The following is a 14874-nucleotide window of genomic DNA, read 5'->3' as shown; positions in this document are numbered from 1 at the left end:
TGAAATTGCACCCGAACCAATGTTAAAAACATAGCCGGAAGTACTCTTGCTATCATTAACACTTCCGCCCCAATCACTATCACAATAACCAACCAAGCTTGAATCTTCAACTCTTCCATAACGTATCCCATGATCAACTGTTCCACTTACATACCTTAGAATTCTTTTACCGCTTCCCAATGACTTCTTTTTGGTGATTCCATAAATCTACTAATCATACTCACCGCAAACATAAGATCCGGTCTTGTGGCCGTCAAGTACATGATACTACCAACAAGACTTCTACAAAGAATTGTACCAACTCCTTTCTCATCCTCATTCTTCCGAAGTTTCAAGCCAACTTTCATAGGTGTGTTAATATGTGTAGCACCTTCCATTCTAAACCTCTTTAGCAAATCTTTTGCATACTTCTTTTGAGAAATAAAAATTCTATCATTTCTTTGGTTGACCTCAATACCAAGAAAGAAATGGAGAAGACCCATGTCGGTCATCTCAAATTCTCGCATCATATTTCTTTTGAATTCTTCACACATGCTTGAACAAGTAGACCCGGCAAACCAACCCGGGCGGGTACGGGTACAACCCGTGCGAGTACGGGTACCGGCGGGTACGGGTAAGAAATACCGGCGCGGGTACGGGTAGCCTTTCATGAACACGGAACCCACCCGGGTGGGTACGGGTATACCCGCGGGTAACCCAGCAAATTTAAAGAAGAAATTATATATATATATATATATATATATATTTACGAAAAGAAATTATATGATGAATGGGTGTATGAACACATAAATGTGATACGATGGATGTACAAGCCTTGATATTTAGTCCAACAACAGCTTCTTAACAAGTCAGCTGCTGTTGGATCAAATATCAAGGATGGGATGATGAGTACATGTTTATACACCCATTCATCATACAAATTTTCATCTACTTTAACAAATGTTTGTTTTGGTACAACCAAAGATACCAGTTACATGGTCTGATTGCTTTGACTTGTTTTGTTGACCCACCCACATAGTCTGTTTTTTAGTGTTTAGTGTTTAGGCCTTAAGAATAAAAAGTTAAAAACCAAATGGCGGGTAACCCGCGAGCACTAACGCCCGACCCAGACCCACCCGCGGGTCACGGGTACGGGTTGGGTGCGGGTATTTTTTTTCTCGGGTATTGAAATTGGTACCTGTACCCCTGCGGGCCGGGTGTACCCGCGGGTACGGGTCCCATTTTGCCGGGTCTGTGAACAAGTACCAGTAAAAATCAAATCATCAACATATAAGCAAACAACCAAAAACTCACCTTGGGTGTTCTCTTTGATGTAGAGGGTGTGCTCATAAGGACACCTTTTGAAATCGTTCTTCATGAAATATCCATCAATGCGACTATACCATGCCCTTGGTGCTTGGTTCAAGCCATACAAAGCCTTCTTCAATCGGCACACTTTGCTTTCTTCACGTAACCGGGAGGTTGATCAACATACTCCTCCTCTTCAAAAAACCCATTCAAGAATGCCGATTTGACATCCATTTGATAAACATTCCAACTATTTTGCACCGCCAAAGCTAGAACCATACGAATTGTCTCAAGACGAGCAACGGGGCAAACACTTCTTTGTAATCAATGCCATACCTTTTTCTTGTAGCCTTTTACTACTAAGCGAGTTTTATACTTTTCAACTTCACCACTTGCATTCAACTTTGTCTTGTATACCCACTTCACACCAATAGTCTTTTGCCCATTTGGAAGCTCAGTTAGCTCCCATGTATTATTCTTTTGGATTGAACACATTTCTTGATCCATTGCTTGCTTCCACTTTTCTTCTTGATACGCCTCCTCAAAACTAATCGGATCGGCATCGGCAAACAAAGCAAAATTTGCCAACTCTTCATCGGTAATTTTTCTAGACTTTTTATAAATTTCTCTTATGCTTTTTGTCTTCCTTGGAGGAGAATCAGGGCTTGTTGAAAACGATGAAGATGATGGAGCCGAAGAAGATGGAGAAGAATATGGAGTGATAGGAGGAGTCATACCCTCTTCATTTTCTTCAATTCCACCATCATGAGTATCTTTGCTTTCATCCATATCTACAAAAACTTCTTTCTTCTCACTTTGATTCAAATTCCAAGACTCTTCTTCATTGAACTTCACATCCCTACTTATGACAATTTTCTTAGTCACGGGATTGAACAACTTGCACACTTTTGAACTTTCGCTATACCCAACAAGGATACATTTTTCAGATTTATCATCCAACTTTCTTCATGTTTCATCCAGCAAGTGAGAGTAGGCAATACTACCAAAAAATCTCAAGTGAGCAACATAAGGCTTATGACCACTCCAAGCTTCTTGAGGAGTCATACCTTGAACACCTTTTAATGAGGCCTGATTCAAGAGATAGATGGCACATGCAACGACTTCCGCCCAAAACATATTAGGCATCCCTTTGGCTTTCAACATACTTCTAGCCAATCCCATAATCGTCCGATTTTTCCTTTCGGCAACCCCGTTTTGTTGAGGTGTGTACCGGGTAGTAAGTTGATGCTGAATCCCATTTTCTTTCAAAAAATTCTCAAACTCATGAGAAATATATTCACCACCTCTATCGGAACGCAAAGTTTTCAACATGAAATCACTTTGCTTTTCAACCAAGCTCTTGAAAATTTTAAACCATCCAAAGACTTTCGATTTTTCGTTAAGAAAATAAACCCATGTCTTTCTGCTATAATCATCAAGGAAGGTGAGAAAATATCGATTACCTCCAATTGATGTTGTTTGCATAGGCCCGTATAAATCCGAATGCACTAGCTCAAGAGAATTTGATGCCCTCCAAGCCTTTCCAACGGGAAAAGATTCTCTTTGATGCTTTCCAAGTGCACATCCTTCACATACTTGATCTTGGCGGTCGATGTTCGGCATGCCTCTCACCATATGTTTCTTGTTCATGAGAGATAAAGAGCTGAAGCTCAAGTGACCATAGCTAAGATGCCATAGCCATGACATATCTTTGACAATGGTGTTGAAACAAGGAAGACCTTTACTTTGAAACTTTAGAGGGAACATCTTGTTTTGAGTCATTCTCACCTTGGCTATGAGAACATGATTCTTGTCTTTGATTTCACATACATCTTCCTTGAAATGAATATAGTGCCCTTTCATTAGAAGTTATCCAACACTCAAGAGATTGTGTTTTAGACCGAGAACATAGAAAACATTGGAGATGCACTTGACGCCTTTCTTTGTTTGAATATCATCACTTCCCCTTACGGAAAGCCTCTTGTCATCACCCGTTCGAACTTCACTTTGGAGAGATTCATCCAACTTTGCAAACATGCCTCTGTTGCCAGTCATGTGGTTACTACAACCACTATCAAGATACCACGTCTCTTCAAGAGCCACTTCTTGCACATTATAAGCAAGAAAAAAAGTGTCTTCTTCTTTACTTTCTTCCTTCTCATGCATGAAGGTAGATTCTTTCTTGCTTTCTTCAGCAATCTTCTTTCTATAATACTTCATGGTATGACCAAACCTTTGGCAATGATAACAATGAATTTGCGATAGAGGTCTTCCTATCCCCCTTCCTCTTGTAGAAGAACCACCTTCATTTTTTTCATATTTTTTATTTCTTTCTCCACCATTTCTCCCTCTTCCATGAAAATAACTTCTTCCTCTTCCTCTTCCTCTTCCTCTAGAGTCACCCCTAAAAGAGACTTGAGTTTGAAAAGCTTGTTCTAGAGGAAAAGAATCAAATTGCTTCATTCGTAGTTCATGGGACTGGAGCGATCCCAACAAACTTTCTAAGGATAAAGTAGCTAAATCATTTGATTCTTCAATTACAACAACAATATACTCAAATTTTGAGTCAAACTTCTAAGGACTTTCTCAACAATCCTTCGATCTTGAATATCTTCACCATTTACTCTCAATTGATTCACAAGAGAAATAACACGATTGTAAAAATCTTCAACCGATTCTGAATCCTTCATCCTTAATGCATAAAACTCACATCTAAGGGTTTGTAATCTTACCAACTTTACTTTGTCTTCTCCTTTGTATGAGGTATAGAGTGTATCACATGCTTCTTTTGCCGACGTCAACGATGAAATTCGTTCAAAGATGACTTCATTCACCGCTTGATAGATAAAGAACAAAGCCTTCTTGTCTTTCTTTCGATTATTTTTCAACTCATTGAGTTGTTGTGGAGTGAGAGCCGCTTGATCCTCCAGTTCTTCAACGTCATTCTCAACAATATCCCATAGATCTTGAGATCCATACAAAACCTTCATTTGAATTCTTCATTGATTGTAGTTCTTTCCATTGAATCGAGGAAGTTGAGGTTGCAACAGATTGGAAGCCATGATCAACCTTCAACCTATGCTTTGATACCACTTTGTTGGAATGAAACCAACGAGGTTGGAGGGAGAAGATGAGTTTCAAGAAAAGAAGATTGTTCTCTTGATGCCAAACACACAAAGAAAGTAACCCAAGTTGTTGTGCTTCTCAAAACCCTTCAAATTTCACTAAAAACTCTTACATATGAAGAAGATACATGGACTAAAACTTGGTCTACCTTACAAATTCGAAATTAACTTTTCCTAATTACTATTTGCTTTCCAAAGCACAACTAACACACTATCACATGAAAAATAAAAGCATTACATAATTTCAAAAAGTGGTCAAGACTTGTCTTCCAAGAAAGTAAGTAACTTAAGTCCCAAGAAATTAGGTAACTTAAGTCCCAAGAAAGTCAAGTTACTTGAGTCCTAAGAAAGTAAGTAACTTGAGTCCCAAGAAAGTCAAGTTGATAGATGATCAAAATCTAGTGGTTAAGATTAATTTCCAACAGATGATGGTAATCATTTAAGAAAAAATTAATTTTTTTCTTTCCTTTTTCTATGATAATAATGTTACTGTTATAAAAGAATTGTTTAGACGTTATTTACTCATATTCAAACTTCAACATGCAGGCTAATAGGGTCATAAATTATTGTGTGGTCGAATTCTTTGAAAATCCCACATTTGTCTTTCCACTGAGCAGAGATTCAGGCTTCTACAAAGGTCTGCACCTGTTGGACTTAATTTGTCAGATGGTGAGTGGACAAAAGCAGGAAAAAATTATTAGGCTCTGGGGTCCATATCAAATTCCGCCTGCGAGCACTCTTTACGAAAAGGCCCAAGTTGAGTTGAAGAAGAGTAAAACCGAAAACCTTGATGGAATTAGTTTAAAAAATGGTGTCCTCACCCTCCCTGCATTCCGAATCCACTCTCCCACGGAATCAGTGCTCCTCAATATTGCAGCCTTTGAGCATCTTCATCCTGAAGCAAACCACCGAGTGAGTTCCTATATCGACTTCATGAGTGCCCTCCTCATTTCGGCCGAGGACTCATCGTTGATCAGAAGTATAAATGTGGTGGGAACCAGAAAGAATGATGAGTCAGTCCCTATATTCATCCAAAAGATTAGAAATGACATGGGATTCAACCCTCACTATGGTGATGAACTACTTATTATGACTTTTAAATTGATTGATTACACCATTAGAAGGAAGAGGCGACTTCATGAGTGGGGTTCTAACCTCAAGCAGACTTACTTCAAAAATCCGTGGACTTTCATGGCTCTCATTGCAGCAACTTTGCTTTTGGTTTGCACCATCATTCAAACCATCACTGGATTATTATCTTTTAAGTCTAATCATAAATGATGGATTCTCACTAAATGCAGATCCATTTGCCTGTGTTTTTATTCTCTGATTTTCTCTATGGAATGAACATTAATAATAATATCATGTTTTATAGCCTCTGTACTTGAAATGTAATGCTTTATATAGTTATTTCTAGTCTCTTAGCTTCTAATATACTATTTGTCTTCTGAGAGTACCCAGAAACTCGCTTGTACTAATCAGTGGTAAAATTCATTTTCTGGTGGGACTTATAGGGAGGTTTGTATTTATGTGAAATCAAGACCTCTGATCTTGTAGAGCATTCCGACACGGTATTAGTCCCTTCATAAACGGACATCCCATTCATCAGATAAGCCTTGTGTTTGTCAATTTGTGTCTGTTTTTCATTTGGTTCCTCTGTTTATTTATATTTCAATGGGAACTCAACTCAACTCAACAAAGTCTTTGTCCCAAACTAGTTGGGGTCGGCTAAATGAATCCTTAAGAAAAAAATTCATGAAGAAGGTAAAGGGAATCTACCCGGCTCTAATCCTTGTTCTAGTTGGGTTATTCTACGTGGATCATTTTCTTAATGGAACTATAGATAATTTTTGGCAACATTCTTAATGGAACTTTCTAGTCTTTCAAATATCATAGGTTCAACCTAAAGTAAGAGCCATGCACATACGCTAAGCTTCAGACTTGTAGATGAAAATTGAAAAAAATATAGAACATGGATCAAGTAACTTTGGTTTTCAGGATGAATAGAATGCCATCACAAGTTCACAACGACGATATAAACATAAATATCAAGCACTGGCTTTAGACAGAATAAAAAGAAATGGCATTCTTAAGTTAATTCTCAAAATTGAGAAATGGGTTGATAAATTGTGCTACAGAACTGCCACACAAAAGAATAAAGATGAAAAAAAAGAAATGACAGCTCCAATCCTGCATCTATTGGTGTTGGGAGCTTTGCAACATGTAGATATCACATTCAATATCTCCTTGTCATCACTCTGCTCTTATCAGAAAGACCTAATTGATGACTGAATGGAGTTAAACCAAACACTCCAGAAGAATGTAAGTGGGGCCAATAATCATTTAGATCCAAGAAGGAAGGGTCTTTGCATCTCCAATTTGTGCCTAAAGAAGCCTTAAATGTGCAGTATCATTCAGCCTCTTTATCTGCCAACCTGTTCTAATTGAAAGACGTAAAATTGTCGATGCAGATTCATCTATACAAATCCTATGCAACATTGCCGGACTACACCCAAGCAGGCCTGTGAGAACACACTTGATTGGCATTGCGTGAGTGAAAAGGCCAATTGACAAGGAGCTTCGAGAATTTACTTCGTGAAATGCCCGTGGTTGGTTTCTCTAGGAGAGAACTCATCTTCGGCCTCATTATCTCCCATTGTCACAAATTGGAGCCTGCTCTTCCCAGACTATTTCCTCAAAAGTCCTTGCCAGTGTCTGTGAAGCAAATCCCACTGTGGAAGAGAGGGCCCATCTCTGTCTGGAATTGAGTTGGACAGAATCTGGAGTTTTGATGTGAAAATCCCTTAGCTTTGTTTTGATGCAGTGATGAATCTCCTTTTCTCGCATTCGTAGAACTACCTTGTTGAGGAATTCGATCATCCAGAACTCCACCTGCCTGAGTGATTCTCCAGATGGGGCACATAAATCAGGTTGGGATCTGCCAATCATAATTATAATATCGGGCATATATATTTTTGATCGGAGGCAGCCCTCCCACCGACCTTGATTAATTTCAACCAATGCATCCGAAGATTGTATTTGTTCCTCGGAAAAAATCAATTCCTGTGAAATTTCATGCACATATCAGTGGGTTCTACTGGAGGCATATATCAAGGATGATCACATACACAAAGTTCAAGCTTGCAAACCATATAGTATCTCAGTACATAGAATGTAAATATAAACAAGTACCAGAACAAATCAGAACATACATTATTTGGCGGGCTAACAGAAAATGAATTTCCAACATTGTATAGAGACTTGATTCAGGATCTTCTTAGCTATAAAATCAATTTACAAATTCCAATACCTCGTCAGCTTGTATGAGAAACATATGTAAGAAAATCCCTAACAAGAGCATCAGGCAATTGAACACCAGATAACGACAAAAAAGGAAGTCAAGAACTAAGGTGACAAGAATGAAAAGAGACGCTGATCACCCACGAGGAATGGACCAGATGTCTCACATTTCTTCCTGCTGTTTCTCAGCCTAGGGTGGTTTTACTTACTGTGGATCCACTTTGCAAATAAATTGCATGCTTAAATAACATATCAAATAGAAATACCATATGTGAGGTATATAGAATAGTATTGAAATCCATTTACTAGGGTTATGATGACTACTAATTACCTGCTCAAATCTATGTTTAATAGTCAATGAAAATCAATGTAAAATAAAAACTGGATCTATGGCATCCTTCTCTCTTGGTTAACAGAGTTCTAGCGGGCTTCTTTGGAAGCTCGAGGGGCTGTCTCCATGCATCTTCATAATGGCAGCAGAGGCCCTTAGCTTGCTCTTATCCAAAGGCGAAGAAAAGGTCTCATTCATGGATTGCACCCGAGTCAAAATGCACGCACTCTCTCCCACCTGCAGTTCGCCGACAACACTCTTATCTTTTTACAGGAGAGCGAGGAGCACACAAGAAATATAAAGCGAATTTTTAGATGATTTGAAATGCCCTCTAGGTTAAAAATTAACCTCACAAAAAGCCCCCTAGCAGGGTTGAATGTGAATCAGCATCGGTATCTCAATATGCAACCATTCTTGGTTGTAATAGCGGGGAATTGCCACTAACTTATCTAGGCCCGACGTTAGGATATGGAGTACCCAAAGCCTCGTTATTGGACCTGGTGATAAGTTAGGCTCTTAGAAGAGGCAATATATGTCTCTAGAGGGGCGAATCACCCTTATCAAGGCGCCCATGGTGAACATGCTGGTATATTATCTATCAATTTACAAAGTTAGGTCAAAAGTAGCCAAACGTCTAGAAAAATTGCATAGAGATTTCTTATAGGAAGGGAGGAGAGACGTAGATTGAAGCATCTCATGAGATGGAAGGTGTACAAACTGAAGCCTCAAGGAGGGGTGGGTATCAGTCAAATCAAATTAAGGAACCTATCTCTATTGGGAAAATGGCTGTGGCGGTACGATGAAGAGGAGGCTCTAGGCACATGATAATTGGCAATAAATATAGGAGGGGTGGGAATGGAGGGATCCTGTTGCATGCAAAGGATTCGAAGCATGGAAATCCATTTGCAACGCAAGACGCTACTTCAATCCATGTGTTAGAATGTCAGCGGGCAAAGGGGAGAAGACACGCTTCTGGTCGAACCTCAGGTTAGGGGACTCTCCTCTCGGCTAGTTTTCCCGGACCTTTATTTGTTGGCATCCGACAGAGAAGCTCCAGTTTGCGATCATATGGATAGAAAAGGGATGGGAGAGGGATAGACTGGATGATCAAACTCAAAAGGAACCTTAAGGATTAGGAGATCCTCGGTCTCACCCATCTTTTATCTCTCCTTGAGTCTCAGTATTGCTCTCCGGCGTGTCAGAATCACAGGATTTGGTCCCCTGATAGGTCTGGCATTTTCTCTGTATGATCCTTCTTCCGCAGGCTGGTGCCCGATGATGGTTCAGAGTCCAAATATTCCATCATTTGGCGATCATTGGCTCCCTTTCGAGTGGGGGCTTTTGCTTGGATAGTGGCTCCTAGGCGGATAAACACATGTAACCGCCTCAAGAGGCACAAGGTGTCTATTGTTACAAGTTGCATCCTCGGTAAGGCGGCAGAAGAATCCCTAAATCACATCCTCTTGCATTGTCCCCTCTCATCATCGTCAGTGTGGACAGCGATCATCAAGAGTTTTGGTGTCTCTTGGGTTTTCCATAGATCCATTGCAAGAACCCTGCTTTTTTGGCCCAATTCCCCTTTCGACGAGACGGGTCTGGAGTTTGGTTCTGTTTGCTACATTGTGGCACATTTGGCAAGAGAGATACAGGAGAATCTTTGAAGACAAAGGTAAAAGCATCGCCAAAATCTTATCAAAGATCAAGACTGATCTTATAGCTTGGGCAAAACAGGTGATCTCTTGGAATCATACTCGGTGGCTGATTTGTTGAGGAACTGGCAGACGATAATTTGGAAGAAAAGAGAAAACTCTGCCCATCCCCCTCTTGTAAGCCGCCCCAATCGATGGTAGCACCAATGGTAAACCGAGTCCGGCAGGGATTGGAGGTCTCATTGGATATGCAGAGGGTAACGTCTTATTCTCATATTCCATTTTGGTTGGGATATGCGAGTCCAACGAGGCGGAAGTGAAAGCCCTTCTACACGATCTCAAGTGGTTAGTGACAAATCAACCCGACCCCTTGATAGTGGAGGGAGACTTCCAACATTATAGACTTGGTGAGTGGAGCATCCCCGAGCTCTTGGAAACTCGCAAATATCATTTCTGAAATTCGGGACTGTTGCATGGCTTCTCAACATCGCTTCGTGCACACCTACATGTCAACAAACGATAAGGCCGCCAAGCTAGCAAAAGCCGGAGTAGAGGGTTATTGTATGGAAGAGGTTCAATTCACTCTTGTTCAGGCGCCCTAGGTGGTGGTATGGGGCGGTGTTGTCTTTTCTTTAAGAAAATCTGTACTTATATAGTGATGGGGGGAGAACTTGTCCCTGGAATCCTAGTGTATGGTTTGATCTAAAGTTATCTATTTCATAAAGAAAAATAAAATAAAAAGGGGAGTGATAAATCGACTCCCAAATATCTTAAATCGACCCCCCATGTGTTTTTCTCTCTCCTCTTTCTCTCTCTAACCCAGAGGAGAGAGAACGACACATGGGGAGTCGATTTAAGATATTTGGGAGTCGATTTATCACGGCCCAATAAAAACTGACTCATTATATAGAACATGAGATAGTGGCAACCTGCACCTCTTTGGGAGAGACAAGAAAGCAAAACCAACCCACCTAGGGAATTAGCAAAATCCTGAACGAGATCTGTGTCAATATCAATTCTGCAAATCATTCCCACCTTGATCAGAGATGTTTAGTCCAGTGCAAATATGGCTAAGCAATGGCTATTATGCCATTGACATATTGAAGGTGAACGACCATTGGACCACCAACTGCCACCTCAATGCTGTGAAGCAGGTTGCACCTCGACGCTCCTAAAAATAGAGCTGATTAAATCCACATTAAGGGTGAAAAGAGACGGTGATAGGGAATCACTTGGCACAAATATCAAGCCTTCAAAGTAGGCCCACTTGACACTGATGATTAGACCTGAAAAAGAAAAAAGTGACATGCACAACCATATCCACTTCCTCCACTTAAGATTGAACTCTATATCCAAGATCATAAGCCTTTTCCAGATCAATTATAATGGTCCAAGCAAACAACTAAACCGGAACCGAACCACTTAAATTTGGAACAGAACCGAACCAAAGTGGCCGGTTCAGTTCGGTTCCTCGGGTTGGACCCGAACCATGTCCACCCCTAATCCCGGGAGCCTTCGATTCCCGCTCTCAATTCTCCCTTTCAATTCCCCCTCTGGCAAACTTGGTTAGGGGTCTAGATTTAGAAATTAGGGCAAGAAGGATAACAATACTGGGACACAAGAAGACCAAGAAAGCGGAAAAGACTCTCAATTTCATCGTCCCTGAGGTTTCTTCTAAGCCTAACCACAAACACCACCCTACCATCTCCCCTCCTCTCCATATGGTCAAAAACTCTCGTCCCTCTATCAGTAGTTAGACGGTATAGCTTCAGAAATGCATGGCACAACAAGGACTTCCCTAACCACTAATCTACCTAGAAGCGAGTCCCGCACCCCCCCCCCCCCCCCCCCACCCCCCCACTCTAAATGTATCCAAAGACTCGTGTGAGGACCTGGACCCACAAATGGACTTCTGCGTACCCAAACCTTTTCCCAAGACTGGGTTCCTACTCTCCCTACCATACTTGTTCATATAATTTTGGGCCAAAGAGCCTCCATTTTTTTGAATGGTGCCAAAGAGCCTCTTTCTCCTCTCCATATCTCCATAACCATTTTATCAGAAGAGATTCGTTCCTCAATCGAATTATTCCAATCAAATTAAAGACTCAATTTCTTCGTCCTTCAAAGCTGATCTCCTAGTGCCCCATCACAAGTATACCTTGGCATTTCAAACTAATTATAATGGTTGTTCCTTTATATAATATGCTTGTAAAGCCAAATCCAGAAAACTATAACTTAAAGGAGATGCTACACAAAGACGCCCCACAGTATTTAAAAGTATCTATCGTCATTGCTCCCTAGTCTAATATGCTAATAAATCTAGGACCAGACGAACTAAAACTCGAAAGAGACAGTTCATAATGAATTTATACTACAATCTTATCTATATTGCCTACCCATCGTATAATTCCTTTCCTAATACTCAACTCAACTCAACTAAGCCTTTGTCTCAAACTAGTTGGGGTCGGCTAATGAATCCTTTAGAAAATTTGCATGAAGGTGGTGAAAATTCCTTTCCTAATAAACCACCAATTTATAGCCTAACTTTCCCTTGAAATCCTATAGCTAGAAACATATCAAACATCTTACCCTCCTTTTTGAGGTCCATATTTGCCCACAGTTACCTCTTCAGTGGAAACTCTTAACCGGTAACCAAATCTCCAAAATCACTTCCCTACAGGGACTTTTCAATCCTTTTGAATCCTCAGCCTTCTGCCTATTCTGAAGAAGAAAGATTCAATGACAGTAAATGCATCTGATCAAGGATAAGTATTAACTCTTCCAAGATGCCAATCTTGTGTCCTATCTTTCCAGCATCAACTCCCAAAATATCTTCATCAGTTTTCTAACTTCCAGACGTGCCAAGCAATTACAACTTATGATGTAAACCACTTGTTAGAGGGAGAACCACACAAGTCAATATCCATGAACCTAGTCACTCATTAATCACCCTAGAAATTTGCACTAAAACTTAGATAAAACTTAATGTATATCCATAAATAGAAGCAATATAGTTTATGAGATAAGACCATAAGACTACAGACATTCACAATACTGGCGACATTGTTGTCTATGTTGGTGAGACAAGAACACCAACATATAACAATAATGACATTCTTAAAAAGAGTTTCATCAAGTCAATGGACACTTTATGACTATAATCGATAGAGATGTCATATAATTCCCCTAACATGGCTAAAGTAATATAAACGTGATTCGCGCAACCCTATCTAGATTCTAAAATCAACACATTTCTCCTTCCAGGACTCACAAACAAGCCTAGATTAATCAACTAAAATACGAACAAAAAGTCAACAATTTAGCTAGAGATGATGTCTCCAGAGAGAAAGTTGAACTATTTGACTCGGTTCCTCCTTGACACCTGCAGTGGGGCTTGTTCTTGTCTTTCTTTTTCTTTTACCGCCTCTTTATTTGTATAGACCTCCTCGGTCTTTTTTCGCATTTAATGCAATTGCCTAACTTTCAAAAAAAATAATTAAGTTTTAAGTTCCAACTTCCAAGTTTTCAACTATCAAAACAAGAAAGCACAGGCCCAGCGACTCGACTTGACTCGGGTGGGTGGCCCAATGCATGAGGCTCCCACAGTTGCGGGGTTTAGGGAGGGCTAGATGTACGCAGCCTTACCCCCTCCTTTTCAGAGAAGTTGTTTCCATGACTCGACTTGGCTCGTAAGAGTCTTATTTTTTCGACTCGACTCGCAGCGACTCGTAAGAGTCTTCAACAGAGGCGAGTCACCCATGCGACTCGACTCGAGAGTTGACTCGTACGACTCGTAAGAGTTCGACAACTACGCGTGGATTAATAAACTAAAATACGAACAAAAAGTCCACAGCCACTAGTGATTTGGTATCATGTTGGGAAATATGTGCACGCCATAACGAACTTCTGACCTCCCAATGTAGCAAGAATCAAGTTTCACATAGTTTTCAATATAAACAATTTAGATGTTTTGTTATTTCCCATTAAATTGTTAATCAAAAACCATTTCAAAAAAAAAAAAAAATGTTAATCGAAACCTTGCTGACAACAATACAAAATATGTGGATCGACAGAAAACATCAAAACAAAACAAAATGTAGCTAATTCAGTTCCACTTACAAGCCATAACTCATAACCCAAAAAACTAATTTAATGAAATCCAATACAAATTATGCACAAAAAAAAAAAGAATAATAAAACCCTAGAAGAAGATAAACTTTTGAAGAACTGAATCTGAATTACCTGGCAGATGGACCCTGCGGTCTCCATCGCCGATCCAACGGTGACGAATAGACGGCATCAAACCGAACCCCCTAAGATTTGAGGAAAACGGCGATAAAATCCGGCCTCAGGCTGACCCCACACTTCACCGAGAGTGATCAGGAACATCTCCACCGTCCGATCTTCATCTAGGGAATCGGAAGAGAAGCTTGTAGAGAAGGGTGGAGAGAGAACGTTGTATGGGTCCCAGATCTTGATACGGGGAGTGCCGATGGAAGAGAGTTGTGGAGAGAGAGTGGAGATGCTGACGTGTGGCAGGGGAGGATTTCTGGTTCTTGTTCTAGAACCTTCTTCTTGTTTTGAAGATTTGTTTGGGTTTTCATTCCGTTGTCTTCGAATTCTTATTCTTGTTGTTGTTGTGAACTTGGGAGGACTACTGTACGGAACCCATTGGGGGGGCTGAAAATTAGGAATGGGGACCTTTATTCCATTAGAAGAAGATGCATTGTGATGTGAAATCAGAAGCCGAAATGGGGTCTCCCTAGATTTGGAAGCGAGATGTAGGGCTTGGAAGGGCAGATCTGGAAACCAAACATTTCTTTCTTTTTTCCTTCTTCTGTATCTTTCTTCTTTATACTTCCAGCTGGGTCAGATATTCTTTTTTTCCAGCGAGGGAGGCTCATACGGTGTCCGAACGTACCTGCACGTATTTTTTTTAATAAAAAGGGGCCGGGGGTTATAAATTCATCCCCTTCCAAGAGAAATTCACCCCCTTTGGTGTCTGTATGCATGGTTTTAAATTTCGACCGAAATTTTGGATTTCGGTGGAGACCGACACCGGAACCACCAAAATCCGAAACGGTCATTTATTTTGGTGAATAAAATATCGGTTTTTCCGAAATTTGACCCAAAAATTATGTTTTTTTTTTTTTAAATTAATTTAATATTTCACAGAAATTTC

At 40.3% G+C, this 14874-nt stretch overlaps 1 protein-coding gene and 1 pseudogene across 2 annotated transcripts; one reads left to right on the top strand and one right to left on the bottom strand.

Moving 5' to 3' along the window:
* Positions 1-4952: 4952 nt before the first annotated feature.
* LOC143861603 (UPF0481 protein At3g47200-like) lies at positions 4953-5693 on the top strand. Its single transcript, XM_077372501.1, has one exon. It carries the CDS (start codon positions 4953-4955, stop codon positions 5691-5693), a length of 741 nt encoding a protein of 246 aa, XP_077228616.1.
* A 782-nt stretch (positions 5694-6475) lies between these two features.
* On the bottom strand, positions 6476-14607 carry LOC143860406 (uncharacterized; annotated as a pseudogene). Its single transcript, XR_013239704.1, has 2 exons — positions 13935-14607; positions 6476-7475 (listed from the first exon to the last, which is right to left on the bottom strand). The product of XR_013239704.1 is annotated as an uncharacterized LOC143860406 (transcript).
* Between the last annotated feature and the right edge of the window lie 267 nt (positions 14608-14874).

This window comes from Tasmannia lanceolata, unplaced genomic scaffold (genome assembly GCF_043159265.1).
Source record: "Tasmannia lanceolata isolate RefF3 unplaced genomic scaffold, GAP_Taslan_0.1 ptg000037l, whole genome shotgun sequence".
NCBI classification, from domain to species: Eukaryota; Viridiplantae; Streptophyta; class Magnoliopsida; order Canellales; family Winteraceae; genus Tasmannia; species Tasmannia lanceolata.
The sequence above is the reverse complement of the archived record's forward strand: the minus strand, read 5'-3'. Positions and strand labels throughout refer to the sequence as shown.